The following is a 21,053-nucleotide window of genomic DNA, read 5'->3' as shown; positions in this document are numbered from 1 at the left end:
AAAATAAAAGTCATATTCACTAGAGAATTTGACCAATGGTGGGCTTTTCTTTGTTGGGAAACTCATTTTCTGCTTCAGTTTGTTTGTTGTAGGTTTGCATCATGTTGGTTTAATTTTAGTAGGTCATATATCTCAGGAAATATATTTCTTCTACATTTTCAAGTTTATTAGAATATGAACTTTTGAAGTGTTCGCAAATGATCATCTGATTTTCATTGGTATTTGTTAGGATATTCCCTTTTCATCTCTAATTTTGTAATTTGTATCTTCTTGCTCTTTCTTTTGATTGCTTTAGGTAAAGGGTTATCTTTCAAAGTACTGTTCTGTGCTGATCTTTATAGTTTCTTTCCATCTGTGAACTTGGGATTTGGCTGGCTCTTGTGTTCTAAGAGCTTGAGGTACCTTATTAGGTAGTTTATTTGAAATCTTTGTTGTTTTTATGTAGGTACTCATAACTATAAACTTTTCTCTTCACATATACTTTGCTGTGTCCCACAGGTTCTGACAAATAGTATTTCCCTTTACATTTAATTCTAGGAATTGTTTTATTCCCACTTATTTCTTGAATGATTCAAAACTGTATTGCTCAGTCTCCATATATTTCAGTATCTTCTGTAGTTTGCCCTGCTGTTGATTTAGTTTCGGTCCTTTGTGATCTAATAAAATACAGGAAAGTATTTTATTATTCAGGTATTTGCTAAAACTTACTTTATGATCCAAAATATGACCTATTTTGAGAAAGTTCTGTGAGGTACTAAGAAAAATATGTGTTCTGCAACTGCTGAGTAGAACATTCTGTAGCTGTCTGGTAACTCTGTTTGATCCATAGTATTTTTTAGTTCTGAAGTTTCTTGGTTGACTCTTTTGTCCAGATGACATTTTATCTAGTACCTTCAGACTCCACTAAGCCATTCATCACCCTGTGGTGGGTAAGAGGCATGGGAAGCGGGGGAGTGTGCATGATTTATGGGATCTGAGCTCTAATCTCGCAGTCCCTCCTCATCTCTTAACAGCAAACTATAGCCCCAAGGCTAAGCTTTTTGCCGGGTTTAGTCTTGGTGCTTTATTCCCATATTATTACTCAGAATCTGGACCTTGTGATCACCAGGAAGGCCAAAGCCACTGACCACACTCTTCTGCTTAAACTTCACAGTGGCTCCACATCCAACTATCTTTTCTATGAACATCTCTCGTGGCTTTCTGTAACCCAGATGGTGCGGCAGGCTTTCCTGTGTCATTTTTGTTACTTGTTTTCAAGTCCCTAGAGTAGCTTAGTTCAGTCTCAAGCAATAGTAGTTAAATCTCAACCTCTTAAGATGGTACTTTGCTATATTACCAGAGCTTTAGCTCGGGTCTCGTACTCTCATTAGGCTTTTTCCACTCACAGCTGATGTTGTACTACTTGAGTCATATCTCTAGTCCAGCCTTTTTCCTGGTTAATTGGAGATAGACTCTCTCAAATTTATCTATCCAGGCTGGTTTCAACCATGAGCCTCAGATCTCAGCCTCCTAAGTAGCTAGGATTATAGGCCACTGACACCTCACTATGAGTTACACTTTTTAATCCTCTGTCCTCAAGAAAATTAATATATTTTTATCTCTCTTTAATAAAACTGAGAAAGCATGTTTTCATTACAATATGTGTGATTATAATCATTACATGTTTATTACCTTTTATTATTGTTTAGACTAATATCCTAGTCTTAGAAAGCAAACAGTTGTTGTTTTGGTCAGTCGTGGGGCTTGAATTCTGGGTGTGGGCACTGTCCTTGAGCTCCTTTGCTCAAGCTAGCTCTCCACCACTTTGAGCCGCTTCCAGTTTTCTGGTGATTAATTGGAGATAAGAGTCTCATGGGCTTTCTTGCTCAGGCTGTCTTTGAACCACGATCCTAAATCTCAGCCTCATGAGTAGCGAGGCTTACAGGTGTGAGCCACTGGTGCCCAGCCAGTGTTCAGTTTTTATTAAATTCTGAGGAGGAAATTTGAAGCAAACATGATAAAATACTACCATTTGGGAAATGTGAGAGATAAATACATAAGTACTGGACTATACTATCTTGTTTTACTTTTTACTATATTTTACTATATTATTATATTTACTATATTGTTTTACTTTTTACTATAGTTTATTAGTATACAATTGTGAAAATGTTTTATAGTTCAAATTTTGAGTCCTAAAAGTAAAGCATATTTATGACTGGACAAGCCCTTAAGTTTTGTTTAATCAAAACCCTTGTTTCCATACAAATTTAAATTTCAGAATCATGTTGGTTCATTCCATAGAACTATACAAACACTTGTACATCTGCAGTCATCTCCAATCATTCCAGATAAGTTCCCAGCAAATCTGTTTTTTATATTTTTGCTTAAGAGTCCAATCTCAAGAGAATCTTGCTTTCATCATATATCATATGCCTTAAAAATTCCACAATCAGGGGCTGGGAAGGTAGCTCAGTGGTAGAGTGCTTGCCTTGCATGCGTGAGGTCCTGGGTTCGATTCCTCAGCACCACATAAGCAGAAAAAGCTGGAAGTGGTGCTGTGGCTCAAGTGGTAGAATGCTAGCCTTAAGCTGAAGAGCTGAGGGACAGCATCCAGAGTTCAGGCCCACGACTAACAAAAAAAAAAAATCCACAATCACTTCTGATTAGGCAGAGATGAGGGTGAGAGGAATGCTTATGGAGAAACTAGAAGTTGTAGTTCTAGCCAGTTCTGGCACTTACTGCTCTGCTGGGCCTTTCATATTCTACTTTGAACATAATACTCCTCATTCAGTATACCTAACAATTTTATTGTGAGGTGATAAATAAGGAAATAATGTGGAGTATAAGTAAATGTTGTGTTACTGCTATCTCTAGACTGGGCAGACCTTCAGACATGAGAAATATGCAACAGAAAGTAGAGTTAGAGAGGGGGCAAAATAGGGCACAAAAAGGTGGAACCAGTTATGATGTTAGACAGAGTGACACAACTTGATATGCAGTAAAAAGCAGCATTGTGCATATTCTTTGATAAATCACAGCAGTAAAGATATGAAACAAAATCCTTCATAATTTATTTCTGCAAATTGAAACATTTCATGTTGACAATAATTGACACTTTTACAAAACAATGATGAGCATGTCACTGATACTTTTTTAATGACTTTACAATAATCCTATAGAATCGTAACTCATGTAAGATTGATGAAATTACCTGCAGTCTCTGTGTGAGCACAAAATTATATTTTGCTAATATATCAAATTTGCACCTAAACCACATTCTTAAGGTTCTGTGTTTGGGGTGTTTCTCCTGTTTCCTCCCTTTTCAGAGGTCCATGTTAGATATCCATAAGGAGAGAGGCAAAGAGCAGTAGGGAGTGCTAATGAAAATGAACACCCTTTTCTTCCCGTGTAACTTCTCAGTAAACAAGAATGCAGACTGGACATAAACACCTCAAAGGTATCTTCTCTACAGATGAAGAAAAATGCCAAGTGCAGGTTACATTGCTCAATAGCTCTGTATGGATTTAAAATGGTGATTAAACAGTCCCATTCAGCTAATCACTAACATTTCCTGTCCCTTGTTGAGTTCTGATACTTGACATTTTGTTTATTCTCAATCAATCCCAAGAAAGACCTGTGAAACCCTAAGGATAAAGTCCACCATCCTCTTGATGTCTTTTATCTCTTCTCTTCACGCCATATATGCCATCAAAGGGACTAGTATGCCTACATGTGACTCTCAGGAATATCCCTAGAATCAGTCCTTAATATTCATCCTCTCCTTTTCTTTGTTTTTCTTTGTGTATTTTGTTTTTGTTTCGGAACAGGAGATTGAGCCTAGGCCCTTGTATCTGCTTAACAAAAGCTCTATCACATGAACCACACCAGCAGCCCTCATCCTGTCCTTTTACCTTCTCAGAATAGGTCATATAGTCTCTGCATTTCTTCTCATTTTTTCTCTATCCTTTCACTTCTCAGTAGACATCTACTCTTCATACTGTTCATTTCTTATTAGATGAACTCCATATTCCATTCTGAACTTGAGATTCCTCCAAAATTATGTCTTGTCCTATCACAGTAGTTTCTAGCCATTGTCCACATTGATCTAGAAATACCACAGACTTGATCATAATTCCAAACTTTGACTAGTGTGTGTAGTCTTATTCATAAAACTCTTTCCTATTTCTTTCTAGCTATCAAAATCCAGACACTTCACAGGACCTCACTTAAGTCATTCACTCCAAAGTCTTATTTAATCCTCCCAACACCTGGGATTACCAACTGTCCTTGTGTGCCTTGGGTTTCTGAGGATGTAGTCCTAAAACCTACGATATTCCAGCCAGGCAATGATGGCTCATGCCTATAATCCTAGCTACTCAGGAGTCTTGAGATCTAAGGATTATGGTTTGAAGCTAGGAAAGTCCCTAAGACACTTACCTCCAATTAAGTACTGCCCCCCCCCAAAAAAAAAAACTAAAACTGGAGCTGTGGCTCAAGTGATAGTAAAATACTAGCCTTGAGCAAAAAAAAACAAAGTTCAGGGACAACACCTTATAGTCTGCTTTCATTGTTTCATTGTGTTATCTAATAAGAATAAAGGACCCTGCAGAAGCACCTTGAATCCCTATAGCATTTGCAAGGGACTTTTCAACATGAAAACTTTTGCTCCTGTTGGGCAGTCTTTTCTGATTCCCACTTCACAACTTCACACAGAATATATGGCTATACTCATGCTAATGCCTACTGATTAGGTATATGAAGCAGTTTATAAGTTAGCACTATATCTGAGACATTTGCTTTGTGTGTTAATTTGTCTTTATTTTTTTCCAGCCCAGATGACTTACTCAATGCCTTGAATGAGGGTATCAGTCGTGCTGATGTCATCATCACGTCAGGGGGTGTATCCATGGGAGAAAAGGTATGAAAAATGGGGCTCATGTATATTCTTGATGTCAGTTCATATGGCAGTTAACTGTGGTCAGGAAGTCTTTGATATTCATAGCCAGGCCCCCACAAAGCTGAACACCCGTGGGACTTCAGAAATTACTACTCTATAACGAACATGCTGTGTAGGTAGGTCAAGGAGCAGCCTAGAGAACCCCATAATTATCAGTATGTTTATCACTGTGTCCCTGGAGTTTTTACTCAATTTTATTATATTTATAACTTTCTTTTTATGTTACATTTATGCCCAATATAAAGCTCCAAGATCTTCCTTTGACTGAAATTGAAACGTGACCTCCCAGCACCACCTGTCTTATGCCCTCCACATATTTCAGCACCAACATCCTCTAGCAACCTTACCATATAACACCAACATCCTCTAGCAACCTTCCCATACAACACCAACATCCTCTAGCAACCTTGCCATACAACACCAACACCCTCCAGCAACCTTACCATACAACACCAACACCCTCTAGCAACCTTACCATACAACACCAACATCCTCTAGCAACCTTACCATACAACACCAACATCCTCTAGCAACCTTACCATACAACACCAACATCCTCTAACAACCTTACCATACAACACCACATCCTCTAGCAACCTTACCATACAACACCAACACCCTCCAGCAACCTTACCATATAACACCAACACCCTCTAGCAACCTTACCGTACAACACCAACATCCTCTAGCAACCTTCCCATACAACACCAACATCCTCTAGCAACCTTCCCATACAACACCAACACCCTCCAGCAACCTTACCATACAACACCAACACCCTCTAGCAACCTTACCATACAACACCAACATCCTCCAGCAACCTTACCATACAACACCAACATCCTCCAGCAACCTTACCATACAACACCAACATCCTCCAGCAACCTTACCATACAACACCAACATCCTCCAGCAACCTTACCATACAACACCAACATCCTCTAGCAACCTTACCATACAACACCAACATCCTCTAGCAACCTTACCATACAACACCAACATCCTCTAGCAACCTTACCATACAGGCAGGAATAATGAGGCAGTCCTTTTGCTGCTTTGTATAAAAAATAATAAATGAAAATATACAGATGCAGGATTTTATAGGGCAAAGTATATTTGTCCATAGTATAAGTTTAGCCCTCTAAAAACTTTAATATGAACACTATAATGTTTTTAACGTTATAAATCAATAAAACATTTTAGCTTATGATTATTGAACCCATTGTTTAATGTTTTATTCTCTGCCACGATAATCAACCTCACAAATACTTCAAATTATATAAAATGTTTACCAGACTATAATCCATTTCTGTGTTTTCTTCAATCTCCCATTAATTATTTAAACTGAAAAATTATAACTACTACCATAATGGACTACTACCATAATGGTAGTTTCACTAAAATTCTTACTAAGAGTCTGATTTATTTTAAGACGTGTATATGTATGTGATAATATGTGATTGTTCTTGCCTTTCCTTAGCTATAAAACTGCCTACATTTATAATCTGACTTTCTGGCAGTAAACTGAGATCAAATCTCCAAATTCAGTAGCCTGAACAGAAAATGCCTACTGTCCATTAACAAATCTTAGTTTCACAATAATTGAGAATAATATTTCAGCTACCAAAAACCAGGGATGAAAATGCATATCAATCCAATTACATCCAGGAATGAAAATGTTGATGTAAGTGTAGATATTCTTATAACAAATATGGCTACCCAAGTCTTTCCTGAATGTCCCAGAAGAATTTAGCCCCAGGTAGAACAAATTCCATCAGCTCTCATGAGATCCAAAGGCTGGGCCTGAGGTCTGTACTGTAGTAGAGAAATAACCTGCAACAAGTCTGTTTTCATAATCATCAAATTGGTCTCAATATCACAAGAACAAGTCTGAAAGTCAGGACTAATCAAATGATAAATTTATTATTCCCAGGGACGTTTTCATGTAGTATTTATCTTTGTTCTTATGAATTTAATTGTGAGCTAACACCTATTTGGCAGACCTAAAGTTGTCATTTTGAATAGTTCTAAAAGAGAACAAGCTTACTGCACACACAAGCTTGGTAGTTGTGTAGTAATGGCACAACTTTGTAGTAATGACAGGACACTTCTGAACCTTTTTTATTAGTACTAACAAAGGTGTCAGTCATCCTAGGGAGTTTTCTTTACAAATAAAGCCAGTATAACTAAGCATATTGGGTTTTTCATTTAGTTTTGATTTGCTTTTCTCTGTATGGTATGATAACTACACTACACCTTTAATTTACACTACACCTAATTTACAAAGAAGAGATTTTAGGACCTGAGCATCCCAAAACATTCCCTCTGAACTAATATTACCTTCTGGAGTAGAGATAATGGTAGCCAGAAAGAAAGAGGTAAAATACTCATGCAGAAGATTTCTGCCAACCACCAAAAAGAATTCTATGTAATTTAGAAGTAGAAAGAAAAGCATAAAGGCTAGAATATCTGCTTCAGCCCAAGAGCTGAACCTGAAGAACAATCACTGAAAAAACAGGGAGATCAAGGAAAGATCTATAGGCATTATGTAACAGATGTAAGTCTCTTAAGTACAAACACTCAGGTATGGGAGAAATGTATTTGACTACAGGAAAATCATACTCAGAACATCTGTGCTACAGAATTGGCAAGAAATTTTATTTAAGCCACCACTGAGGACTGTTACCACCAAGAATTATGTCAAGAAACCTGGAGGGGCTTACGCAGCACAGAAGCAGGGAAACACACCTAGCCACTAGTTTGCACTGGAAACATCTAGAGAATTCTGGTCACACATTAGATTGACTCCACTGGATTACAGTGTATTGGCAGCTTAGAATCATGGGGAGGTTGGGATGGTCTAGACAGCTATCTTCTTTCTGGGTACTTGCCAGCTATCTCCTCTGAAGTCTACCACATTCCCTGCTAAACAGAGTAGAAAGAGCAGCTTTTAGGATCCACAGACTTCCCTCTGTCAAGGATTAAAAAAAAACAAAAAAAAAAAAAAAACTTGCCCTTAACTGTCCATAGCCCATAGCTATATATGTCTCCACATATCCACTTCCTTCTGCCCACTCAGCCTTTTCAGTTTTCATCTTTACAAAACACAAAACACCATTTTCATATGATGGTGTCTCCACCACCCACGGGATCAGACTAACTCCAAATATCGTTACTGACCTCAGTGAAAGGACTGACTGGTTGCACTACATTTGCCTTTAATGTGAGCCCAGGTGCATGAACTATATGAGCCCCCTTGAATTTATTTGGCAAATGCTCAGCTCTTCAGTCATAGAGTATTTAAAACAAATCAATAATATACCAAATAGACACAAAAAGTTTTCCTTATCATTTCATTCAGTCCTATGTTATTTTTGTTCTGCTAAATCTCAAGTTAGCAGTCTGTTTTCACAAAAGTACCTGCTTTCAAACTTGAGTTCTGGAATTCCACACTGGCAGAGTATAAAAGTTATTCATGATATATCACTACAGATGCCTGCATACAGCATCTGTCATCAGTTTGAAGCAGCTGTGCAGTCCTTTCCCTAGTGCTCTGAACCTGTCAAGTTATTGATGGTGCTTATAACAGAGCCTCAGGCAAGCATCAGAATAAAACATAAACATTCTGTAGATCACAGATTCTTAACAACTGTGTTTATATTGCTACTATAACCAATAAGGAACTTAGATGGGATTTCTTACAACTAAAATTATTAAGCTAGTCTCACTTACTAAAATAATTACCATAGCCATATGAACCTGAATTATTAAAATTATAAGAGAGATTTTTTCTAGTGTGGCACATTAAGTTGCCAGGTGTGCTCATATATACCTATAGTCTCAGCTACTCAGAAGTCTGGGGAAGGATGCTTGAGACTAGCCTGGGCAACATAATAAAACTTCTCTCTTAAAAATTAATGAAAAGCCAGGTGCCAGTGGCTCTAGCTAATAATCCTAGCCACTTGGGAGGCTGAGAACAGGAGGACTGTGGTTCTGACCTGACCCACCCCCACTCCACCCGCCCCCCCCCCCCCGCAAAAAAAAAAGTCCACCAGACCCCTTCTCAACCAATAGCTGTGATGCAGTATCACACACCTATCACCATAAGCTATGTGGGAGGATTACAGTTCCAAGCTAGCAGGTCAGAAAAGCTTATGAGAATTCATCTCAACAGAAACATGCTAGGTGTAGTAACATTTACCTGTCATCTCAGCTAGGACAGAAAACTTGAAACACTTGATTCTTGATCCTAGACACATGCCCAGCCAGGAAGCAAAACTGTATCTCAGAAACAACCAGTGCAAAGGCTGGAGGCATGGGCTCCCCGACAAGCATGGAACCTGCATTCAGACACCACTACTGCAATCCCAGTCCATGAGTACTTACATTTCTTTATTTTCTGGAGATTTTAGGAAAGTAAGCATTATGTAAGTAGAATATATCTTTTTAAACCAGTCAAAACAGAGTACCTTTAAGACGCAATGTAACTTGATTCATAAATATCCCCAGAAATAGGAGAACATTTTGCATTCACAAAACAAAGCAAATGTTTTCTGGATATTCAGACACATAAGGAACATAACAGCTTCAGTTCTACAGCGTCAGCCTCTGATTAATTCATCTGCCAACTAATAAAGAGCTATTTGCCTTCATATAAGACATAACTTCTTAATTGATTTGGTCTCAAAATGCACAATAAAAGAAATAAAGAAGAAATACTAATAAACCAGATTCTCTGTCTTTTCTTAAGGATTGACTTAATTTAATTGATTTAATATGTCTCCAAATGGCTAAACTAGATTCTTGATGACTTCTGCCACAGCAGGAATATTTTATTGTGTGTGGAAACAAAACCACAACTAAAATCAGCAGAAGGGGGCAAACAGACAACAAAAGTTTTATTGCCACTTGGAATTCACAACAGGAACCAAGTATATATGTGCCCAGGTTTCAGCCACCCATAAAGTACACCTTCTCCCTGGCAGCAAAGTTTAACTGGCTCAGCCCAATAAATCACTGTGACATCTCAGTTGGAGCCATCAAAATTGTTCAGGAATAATTTTTAAGATAAAATCCTGCATCTAGTAAACATGTAAAGTGAACACATGTAAAAGGTTTTTATGTAGCCTCACTAATGTGAGAACCCGTAAGATAGTAAACCAACTCAAAGGAAAATTCAAAGATCACACATGCAGATACAGGTAATTAGGAATGCTAAAATAAATTTGCCAATAGCTGCCACAACTGGTCTATACCCACAGGGAATGATCAGTTACAGTTCCATCAGAATTTATTTGCATTTATTTGAATAAACATTAGATCCACTGTCTTAGCTCAAGCTGCTGTATCAAAGTATTTTAAACTGAGTGACCAACATTTATATTCACAGCTCTGCAACCTTGGATTTCTATACTGAATATAATAGCATGGGCAGAGTTTGGTGAGGCCCATCTTCCAGGCTGCAGATAGCTGACTTTACCTTCACAAGGCAGAAAAAGAGTAAGGGCACTAATGCTGTTCATGAAAGCTACACAGCCACAACCTAATCAACTCCTCAAAGCCCATTACACTGGAATTAGAGTTTGAACATATGAATTTGGTAGGGGAAGGGGGCACATTCAATTAATTATACTTATGATCAGTGTTCTTAAGGTTTTATTTATATAAATAACTCATATGTGTAAATAACCCAGAAGGTTGTGCTGCAGTTGATACCCAGTAATCCTCCTTGGTCATTGCAAGGTCTTTCATATTTTTTCTAAAAGTAGTATTTGTCCTTACCTGATTGAGGTAAAGACCTTGCTCCTTCATTTAGTTTCTCTTATCTGACTCTTCGTTTCTGAGTATCAAAGAAGTTCCATGCTTCCTTAGTCAGATAGAAAGTTAAGAATAATGAGGATCTTCAGCATTTATTACTATGTCTGTAATAAGCTTTCCCTCTATCATGAGGAACATTAAACACTTCTTCATGTTAAAAAGGACTAAATAGGAGATTTGTTTGTAAATGGGAGATTTGTTTGCAAGAAAAATATTTTATTCATTTATTAAGTATGCCTAATAAGCATCTACTTTCTAAACTGTTTATCATAACCTTCAAGTCCTTGAAGAAAAAGCCTCTCTCCACTCATTTATCACCGTTAGTCACCTTTTCAGTTCCAGATGCACTCTGCTGCTTTAAGGAGCCTTAATAAGTACTTCCCTCCCTCTGTAGCACTCTTCCCATGCCCAAATCCTTCCTATCCTTCACAACTTAGCTAATGCATCACTCTCTTCTAAGATGATCTCTTTTTTTTTTAATTTTCTACCCTACCACACCATTCTCTATTTCAGTACCTGCTTATTTCTTTACAGCCTTTAATACAAATAGTAACTCTTGAACTTTTTGGTTTACTTAAGGCAGTTTAGTTCTAATAAATATAATAGGACTTATTTGTTTCAGGAACTGTGTCTTGTTTACCATTAAATTCTCAAAACATAGAATTTCTGTGATATAATTAAAATTCAAAAATACTAGTTGATGCTGATTGCAGTAGTTCATATCTGAAATCCCACCACAAGGGAGGCGGAGGTAGGAAGACCTCAAGAGGTACATAGTGAGACCATGTCTCAAAAAAATAAAAACTTATTAAATTCCAAAAGGGAGGGTTGGAGAAAAGGAAGGCTCTGATGTTTCCAGAAGTCAAAAAGCCAGACATAAAAAGTAGCTGAAAAACTAATGAATACAAGCAGAATGTCCAGTGTCTTGGGCATTTAGACCTGCCATAGAGAAAGGGCCCCAGAAAATACTCAAGGCTCTCCATTTAAACTCTTATAAGACTGTGCTCTGGGGATAAGGACAAATGGGATATAATCCAGCCTTACAATGTCCAAAATTGTCAAATTATATAATTTGACAATATTAGGTCAAGATAATCTGAGTTTACCTTAGCTAACCTCCAAAAGAAATTAGGTCATTTTTAGAGAAATCTATAATCCTCCATTCTTTTCATATATCATATTTAATATTCAGCTTGTAAAGTTACCAGGCATACCAGAGATAGAAAAAAAAAAGTACTAAAAATTAAGGAAAAAAAAGCTTTGAAAGTGATGCTGATATTTATATTGTCTCTTGTGGACCTTAAAAGGCTATTATATGTTTGAAGAAACTAACAAAATGGAGACTTTCACTAGAAAACTGGAATCTGTGTAAGAATCTAGTGAAATTTTCAGAAAAATAAAATATGGACAAGAACATAAAATATATAGGACATGTTGATAGCTCTAATATGTAATTAAAGATCAAGTAAGAAGCCATATCTAAGAACTGGCACACTTAGAGCTATTTTTAGAGCTGAAACAGTTTTTCAAGCCCGTAAAAGACATCAAAACCAGAGAGAGATCAAGGAGTTCTATTAATATTAAGCAGGATAAGTACAGAGAAACAATACCTAGATAATCATAGCTAAACTACTAAAATCCAAAGACAAAAGTAGAATCTTATCAGAACACATTACCTTCAAAGGATCAATAAAACCAAGAGAAATTATTTTAACATAAATGAGAGAAACTAGAAATCAATGAAATGAACTTATAATGTTCAGGAAAAAGTTACTCCCAATATGGAAATATACATGAGCAAAATTTTCCTTCAAAAATGAGGGTAAAGACATTTTCAGCCAAAGGAAAACTGAGTAGATGAACCCAATGGGAGTTTTTTAGGCATCAAGATACTGGCAGCATGGAATGCAGAAAGGATTATAGAGTAAAAGAAAGGATTTAACATGCCAGGAAATGCCAATGAATATTGATCACATAAAATCATACCTTAGGTGGTTTGAAATATATGTAAATATTATACAGTAAGTATATATGTAGCATATGTACATACTTGAAATATGTAGAGTATGTATTATCTACTTGAAATATATAGAATATATGTAATAGTTGAAATACATACTTGAAATATATAAAAACATACTTGAAAGTGTGAGATATATAATACATAGTAGCATAGGAAGTAAAGAGTAATAAATAGTTCACCGTTTAAAATCCCTGTGTTACCTTGGAAATTATTTTTAAGCTACCAAGTCATAAAGCCAGGTAGATATTGTAATCTCCAAAATAACTATTAAAATACAAATGCATATAACTTACAATAGAAGGGAAAAGGTAATAGAAGGGAAAGAGGTATTTGCTAGAAGAAAAAGGAAAGAAAAACAGAAGTAACAAATAGGAAACAAACAATTTTAAGCTCAAAAATAACAGTATTAGACTAAACATAGACTGAATCTTCCCATTAAAACTCATCATTCTGAATTTTAAAAAGCAGCTAATTAAGCCTAGCTCTGCCTATAACCCAAGCTACTCAAGAGGCTGAGAACAACAGGATCCAAGTTCAAAGCCAGCCTGAAAATCCAATTAGATTCCATTTTCAGTTAAGCAGCAAAACAGGGCTGGAGGCATGACTTAAAGTGAAGTGCCAAGCCAAGAACAAGCAAGCCAAATGAGATTGCTTACATCTTTGTTTTCCCAGATTGCAATCAATTAAGACCTAAATAAAATAACTTTTAGTTTTTGAATGTTTTTTCAAGAGGACTAGGATGTTTAGCTCAGTGGTAGAGCACTTTCCTGAGTTTGATTCCCTAGCACAAGAAGCAGGGTATTCATAGAGGGACAAAGGATTACTAGACTTTAGGAGAAAGGTTTTTTGTTTTTGTTTTTTCTTTCAAGGGTTATTGTCTGTAGTTAACTTCTGCTTTTTGCTCTCACAGGCTATTTTCTGTTTGATTAGCTTCTGCTCAGGTTTTATTTTGTTTCATTGTTTTTTGGTCTTTTGCACTTCTAGGAATGAACTCAGGACTACCATTGACTGAACTATGTTTCCAGTCCTAGGATTACAAGCAAGTGTCACCACATCAGGCACATTTTGTCATTTGTAATAGAAAAAATCCATCAGGAATATAGAACAAGTCTAAATTTAACACAAGTAATAATACAACCTCAAAATAAAAATAACTGAATTAATATATCTTCCAGCCTTATAGAGTTTAGAGAAGTTTCAGACAAATGAGACAGGGATAAGGAAAGGAAGAAAGAAAGAGGCAGAGGAAGAATATTTTCCAAGAGTGGAAACAAGACAGCTAAGTAGCTAAAAGCAATATAGTCCTGCAAGAATGGACAGAGAGCCGGGCGCTGGTGGCTCACGCCTGTAATCCTAGCTACTCAGGAGGCTGAGATCTGAGGATCGCGGTTCAAAGCCAGCCCGGGCAGGAGAGACCGTGAGACTCCTATCTCCAATAAACCACCAGAAAACCGGAAGTGGCGCTGTAGCTCAAGTGGTAGAGCACTCGCCTTGAGCTGAAGAGCTGAGGGACAGCGCCCAGGCCCAGAGTTCAAGTCCCACGACCAACAAAAAAAAAAAAAAAGAATGGACAGAGAAAGACTGAAAGGGGCTGGGAGGGTGGCTCAGTGGTAGAGTGCTTCCCTTGCATGCATGAGGCCCCGGGTTCAATTCTTCAGCACCACATAAGGAGAAAAAGCCGGAAGGGGCACTGTGGCTCCAGTGGTAGGGTGCTAGCCTTGAGCTGAAGAGCTGAGGGACAGTGCCCAGGCCCAGGGTTCAGGCCCCAGGACCCACCAAAAATAAATAAATAAAGACTGAAAGAACACGTCTGGGTGCGAAGAAGGCTGACAGCAGATGATTATAAAAGAAAGCTAGAAAATATAGGAATCTTAGGATACTTAAAAAAAAAAAGGCTTATTTCCTAAAAACCAGGAAAATGGTTAAGTATTAGAAGGTAAATTGCTCAAATGTGTCTCAGGGGATCTCTTGTACCTCTATGCAAGTGAAGAATAAATTGAAAAGATTAAATATTGGCAAAGGGACCTACTGCAATTCAGGCTAGGTGATTTTGGCTGGAGCTGGAGATAGAGGGGAACAGTCCTTTTTTTTTTTTTTTAACAAGTCCCTTGTAATGTATGAAATAGTAGATTGGCAGATTAGTACACTCATTCTTGGATTAATAAAGATTAAATTCAGAAATAGATCTTAAGATTTTATCACTTAAAAGAATTTTTTTTTGTCGGTTGTGAGGTTTGAACTCTGGACCTGGGCGCTCTCCCTGACCTCTTCAGCTCAAGTCTATCGCTCTACCGCTTGAGCCACAGTGCCACATGATTCATTTTTTCCTCTTTGTCTACAACCATATGGGGCCATGTTGTACCTTTTATTTTGTGAGGTCATTCTGAGTGGATCATGAAGACAGGCTGGCCATGGTGGAGCGGGAGCCGGGGGCTAAGGAGGGGGGAAGGCATGTTGTATTTTTGTTGTTGTTAGCAGAAGGTCTCTTTTAGAGTTCCTTCAATTTTTCCTTTTAGTTGACATATTTGGATTAGCAAGCTGTGAGCAAATGACCAAGTCTCTCTTAAAGACAAGTATATTCTTTAGGACCATTAAGTAGAATATTGCATGACACACACATGTGGTTGCTCTGCCAGGCAAAATTTAAGGCGTCGTTGTTAAAATTGTCTAAAAAAAAAAAGATCAAAAACTCCATTAAGTAAGGATATTATACACTAATGTATGTATCTAATATCCTCTACTGGAATGTTCTTCCCATAAGAGCAGAATTGTTGTCCCTTTTATTTGTAGCTATATCCCCCTGATTGGTACTCAGCACATAGCAGGTGCTCTGAAAATTCTGATTAAATGAATGAATAAGGAATGAAGTAATATTTGTATTAAGCAAATCAATTTTACTAAAATGACAAAAATTTTAAATTCATGAATTCAGTTTATTTTCATTTGAAAGTATTACAAGTCTAATATTAAAATGTTAAAATGACTGTTTTTAATGTTTGCAGGACTATCTCAAGCAGGTGCTGGACATTGATCTTCATGCTCAGATCCATTTTGGCAGAGTTTTTATGAAACCAGGGTATGAAAATAATTTTATCTCATATATGGAATTGATTTGGATTGCTTTAACTAATCAAGTTAGATGCGTTCTTTTTAAATATTCTATGTTAGTTTAACTTTTTAATAAACAATATTTTAGTTCTGGAATCTTCTGAATACATACATATTTGGAATAAGAATCCATGTCCCAGATGAATCTGGGTTTGGTACAAAGCAAACAATTTTCCAACCTCTTTTTTCTTTTTAATTTTCATGTCCCATTCCTTACTATTCTTTATCTATTTCTGCCTACTAATTCATTCTCTTTTTTAATTAATTAATTTGATTATTTATTTTGCCAGTCCTAGGCACTGTCCCTGAGCTTCTTTTGGCTCAAGGCTAGAACTCTACCCCTTGAGCCACAGCACCACTTCCAGCTTTTTCTGAATACTTTATCGGAGATAAAGAGTCTCATAGACTTTTCTGACCTGGCTTAGATCTCAGTCTCCAGCTCCTGGCTTCATTCACTATTTTTATTTTATTTTTTTTTTTTTTGTCGGTCGTGGGGCTTGAACTCTGGGCCTGGGCGCTGTCCCTCAGCTCTTCAGCTCAAGGCGAGCACTCTACCACTTGAGCTACAGCGCCACTTCCGGTTTTCTGGTGGTTTATTGGAGATAAGAGTCTCACGGTCTCTCCTGCCCGGGCTGGCTTTGAACCGCGATCCTCAGATCTCAGCCTCCTGAGTAGCTAGGATTACAGGCGTGAGCCACCAGCGCCCAGCTCATTCACTATTTTTAAAGGCAGCTTAGTGGGGGGAAAAAAAATCTCAAATATAAAAGAGTATACATAATGAGCCATCTCCCATGTACCTATTACCCAGTTCAGTAACCATCAACGCTTTTCTGTAATTGTCTCATCAGTTCTTCCATCCTACCTCTTATGGGAGGGAAAGGAGGAGTATTTTAAAGCCAATTGTAAATATCATATCACTTTAGTAAGTAATGAGAACAGTAAGAGCATTCTCTTATGTAAATACAAGTGTACTGTCTTACCTAAGTTAATTCTTTGGCATATAATGTCCTGATATTCAAGTTCTCCCAAATGTCAAGGAAAATAATCCCTTTTCATAATTGTTTTGTTTGCTTCCAGATTCAGGCAAGGTCTACTCACAGTATTTGTTAAGTGGCTGTTAAATCCATATTTACTCCTTCTTCCCTTTTTAAAAAACATTTGTTTATTATGACTTCTTAGGTAAACTGGAACACTTATCCTGACAAATGGAGTTGGCAAATTGCCTCCTTGGGTTATGTTTAACAAGTTTCTCTGTCTATTGTGTATTCTCTGGGTTAATTAGATTCTAACTCAGTATTTTTCCCTTCCTATGTTTAACCCTGCAACCTACTATTTCCCAGGAGGAAAAAAGTAACCACATATTAAGATTTTGCATATTTCTAAGGATTAATAACCCAAAGTAAAAAAATGTTTAAGCAAATCCTCAAATAATGCCAAACACTAGTGTAAGTGAAATACATATGGCCATGTCTTTATGCAGGACTCTGCCTGCTCAGACCCCTGCTATTCAACAATCTTTGGTTCTCTATTCAAAGACCTCAGTGTATGGGTAAGCAATTCAGCACACATCCATGGTGTTAGAGATGATGATTCCTGATAGAGAGTGGGATAGGACTTCCCAGTTGTTATGAATCAGCTATGGGAAATATGTTTCCTGAAGCCTTTTTAAGTGTCAAGCCAGACTTCCTAATATCCCTGATTTATTGAGCACCTCTGACAGTGGTCAGGCTTTACTGTCATGATTTGGCCATATTTAGTAAAGATTATTTGTCCCTAAAGCTTTTTCCACACTTACATAGAATTCATAATTCTTGACAGTTTATTTCTGTAGTTGCTTGTTGAATATTCCCCAGCATCTGCTGACAAAACCCTTTTCATAAGCAAATGTTATGATAATCTTTTTCCCTGTTCCTTTAAACAGTACTAATTGAATTAGATTTGGGGGGGGGGGGGGCGGTCCAGTCGTGGGGCCTGAACTCTGGGCCTGGGCACTGTCCCTCAGCTCTTCAGCTCAAGGCTAGCGCTCTACCACTTGAGCCACAGCACCACTTCCGGCTTTTTTCTGCTTATGTGGTGCTGAGGAATCGAACCCAGGGCCTCATGCATGCAAGGCAAGCACTTTACCACTGAGCCACCTTCCCAGCCCATATAGTGATTTTTTTTTTTTTTTGGCTCGGTCATGGGGCTTGAACTCTGGGCCTGGGCGCTGTCCCTTAGCTCTTCAGCTCAAGGCTAGCACCATACCACTTGAGCCACAGTGCCACTTTCGGTTTTCTGGTGGTTTATTGGAGATGGTAGTCTCATGGACTTTCCTTCCCTGGGCTGGCTTTGATCCACAGTCCTCAGATCTCAGCCTCCTGAGTAGCTAGGATTACAGGTGTGAGCTACCAGCACCCAGCTATAGATTTGTTTTCTTTTCAGTTTATTATTTACCACTTTCTTCCCCTTTAGGAGTTCTTTACTTCCTAATGTTTATTCTTCTCTCCTAAAATCATAACACTTTGGGATCTCAGTTATTGCATAAATGTTGTTAACATTCTTACATCAAGAGGAGAGTTAAACAAAGGATATGGCTTTCCAGGGCTTAAAAGCCTCATGGCCTAGCTGTAGGACACTTGTAATGGCAATGCAAGATAGCCAAATGTTTTCTTGTAAATAGAATCTTTTGAAAGAGAGTACTTTTAGAGAAATCACACTACCTATCTGTGAGATGCAAAAGATGATATGAAAGGGCCTCATAATTCATATCAACTTTAAATACAGTAGAAAGAAGAAAGCATTATTCATTTTCTCCTCACTTGTAGTATCTAGGCTGTTCACTATAGTAAAGTGGTTATGAAATTTAAGTGTGCTTCTTTTAATTGGCTAAAATTTCATGCTTTTCTAAAGAAGAAAGTAGAGGTAATTGCTACTTAATAGTAAAATGAAAAGTTTTCTTAGTTTAACTTTGCTCTCTTCATCTACAGTACATTACAAATATAATATCTATTTCATTTTACAGACAAAGATACTCAGAAAAGCATTTGTAGTATTACCAAATAGATCTACCAGTCACTGGTTTTACATGACATCTATAGTAAGCATACCTGTTATCAATGATGTAACTTGGAAATTGCTTTCATGACACAGTAATAAACATTTCCAAGTCACCTATCTGCAAATTGAGATGACAGCCTAAAATCACATATATTTAAAACAAAGAATCAAGACATAAGCAAAATAGATGTCACAAAGTCCAAATACTAGCACTTCATTAGAACATAGTATAAGAGCTTTATCAATTATGGGCCATAAAGGTAATAACCTTGGTTCCAGATCTTTTGTTTCCCCACTGAGTAGCTGAGTGATATTTGATCAAATTGCTCAGTGTCTTGAGTTTCCATTTCCTTATCTATCCAATGATAGTTGTCACCTCTTAGTGTTGTTCTGAGACAATGAAATAATGAGGTAACACAGATGTTACTTTTTAAGTAGTAGTTGATACTATCATATTAATATTGCCTTTTAATCAATATGACTATTACTAGTGTTCTCTGATAGCAGTCTGGGATTAAGGAAAACCACACAAGAAAACTGAAAGGAAGAAATAGAACTGAATCACAGGCTCACAAAGGCATAAAGTTAAGAAAGTTCATAGGTTAAAAACAACCTTTCTATCCTGTGATCTGACATGACTAAGTTAAGGGATTATATTAATAATGACAGCTGTATATTAACAGAAATTCCAATATTACCATACTATTTCAAAAAGTACCAAGTGAATAGTCCATTTTTGAAAGATCAAACTGCAAACTAGTAAAAAGGAAATATAATTTTGGTGCTTAAAAGAATAAAATTTGGTCTGGAAAGGTGGCTCAGTGGTAGAGCACTTGCCTTGCATGCATGAGGCCCTGGGTTCGATTCCTCAGCACATCAGCAGGAAAAAAAAGCCAGAAGTGCCGCTGTGGCTCAAGTGGTAGAGTGCTAGCCTTGAGCTGAAGAGCTGAGGGACAGTGCCCAGGCCCAGAATTCAGGGCCACTACCGGACCCCCCAAAAAAAGAATAAAGTTTTACCAATATGGGAGTTGTAACATTCCCGAAGAATTCTTCATCATTCAAGTTTAATATAATAAGCATAATGAGATTGATAGCTAAAATCTTACATAAGAGCAATTAATAGAAAAAAAATCACTCTTCTCAATTAGTTACTCCCTCCAAACCACTTATCCTACCCATTGCTGTGATAAGAGTTTATGTCATAATCTTGAGAAAGCATATCTGACAATATTCTTAATTGCTATCTGGTTATAGCTATAGTATTTTAGTTATTTGTATATTTCAAAAGCTGATTTAGATATGTTTCATTTATACTGTTAAGTATAATATTAAAAGGATAATACTTTAAACAAGAAGCAATTAGACAGATATGATCAAGTCTTCTCATAATAAGAATGATTGTTATAAATCGCCAGCAAAAATAATACAGACTTGCTAAGTAGAAGGGAAACTTGAGAATTTGGAATGTTTCTGTGGCACTAACAAGAAAAAGAAAAGGAAACAGAAGATTCTGAAAGCAAAATCATTTAGATGCTTCTGAAATACTTCAGAGTATAAAGATTTGAAGGCAAGTCAACAGAAAAGTGGTTTTATATGATAAGTGATCTTTATGAATAGCAACATAGGAAAACTGGAACACTTCATTTACTTCTGTTCCTTAACAATCACTAACAAGCATTTTAATTTTTCTTCTAGTTTGCCAACAACATTTGCAACTTTGGATATTGATGGTGTAAGAAAAATTATTTTTGCACTACCAGGTAAGAACTCTGAGATGTTTTCCACTTTTTCTGAAAAATATTATCCCCAAATTTTTGGACTTCTCAGATCCAGTTACCAATCAGATTAATTGATTTGGAATCTAAAAGCATTGGGACTTAAGTCCCAGCTTTTCTGACAAATCACTTCACCCTCTGAAACTATTTCTTCTATAAAATGGGATAATGCTTCTGGAGCACATTCCAAACCCTAAGATGATAATAAAATGTTCACTGTCACTAGATCTTCTAGGGCACCTACCTTTTCTTTATAGGAAATTGGTCACAGATAGCAGGCTAATCATTTTTCACAACTAGAAGTACCATGATCAAAGAGCCAAAGCCCTTGCTTGAGCTATCCATAAAAAATACT

The 21,053-nt window shown here is 37.1% G+C and overlaps 1 protein-coding gene across 2 annotated transcripts in view; it reads left to right on the top strand.

Moving 5' to 3' along the window:
* Gphn (gephyrin) overlaps positions 1–21,053 on the top strand; it is a 392,152-nt gene that overhangs the window by 356,498 nt on the left and 14,601 nt on the right. For both annotated transcript variants that reach the window (XM_042691808.1, XM_042691809.1), the window contains 3 exons: positions 4,813–4,900; positions 15,782–15,855; positions 20,619–20,683. In XM_042691808.1, coding sequence (XP_042547742.1) covers positions 4,813–4,900; positions 15,782–15,855; positions 20,619–20,683 — 227 coding nt within the window. The remainder of the gene's footprint in view (positions 1–4,812; positions 4,901–15,781; positions 15,856–20,618; positions 20,684–21,053) is intronic.

This window comes from Dipodomys spectabilis, unplaced genomic scaffold (assembly GCF_019054845.1).
Source record: "Dipodomys spectabilis isolate Male_0828 unplaced genomic scaffold, ASM1905484v1 ptg000146l, whole genome shotgun sequence".
NCBI lineage: Eukaryota > Metazoa > Chordata > Mammalia > Rodentia > Heteromyidae > Dipodomys > Dipodomys spectabilis.
Note: the sequence above shows the minus strand (reverse complement) of the source record. Positions and strands in the feature narration are given on the sequence as shown.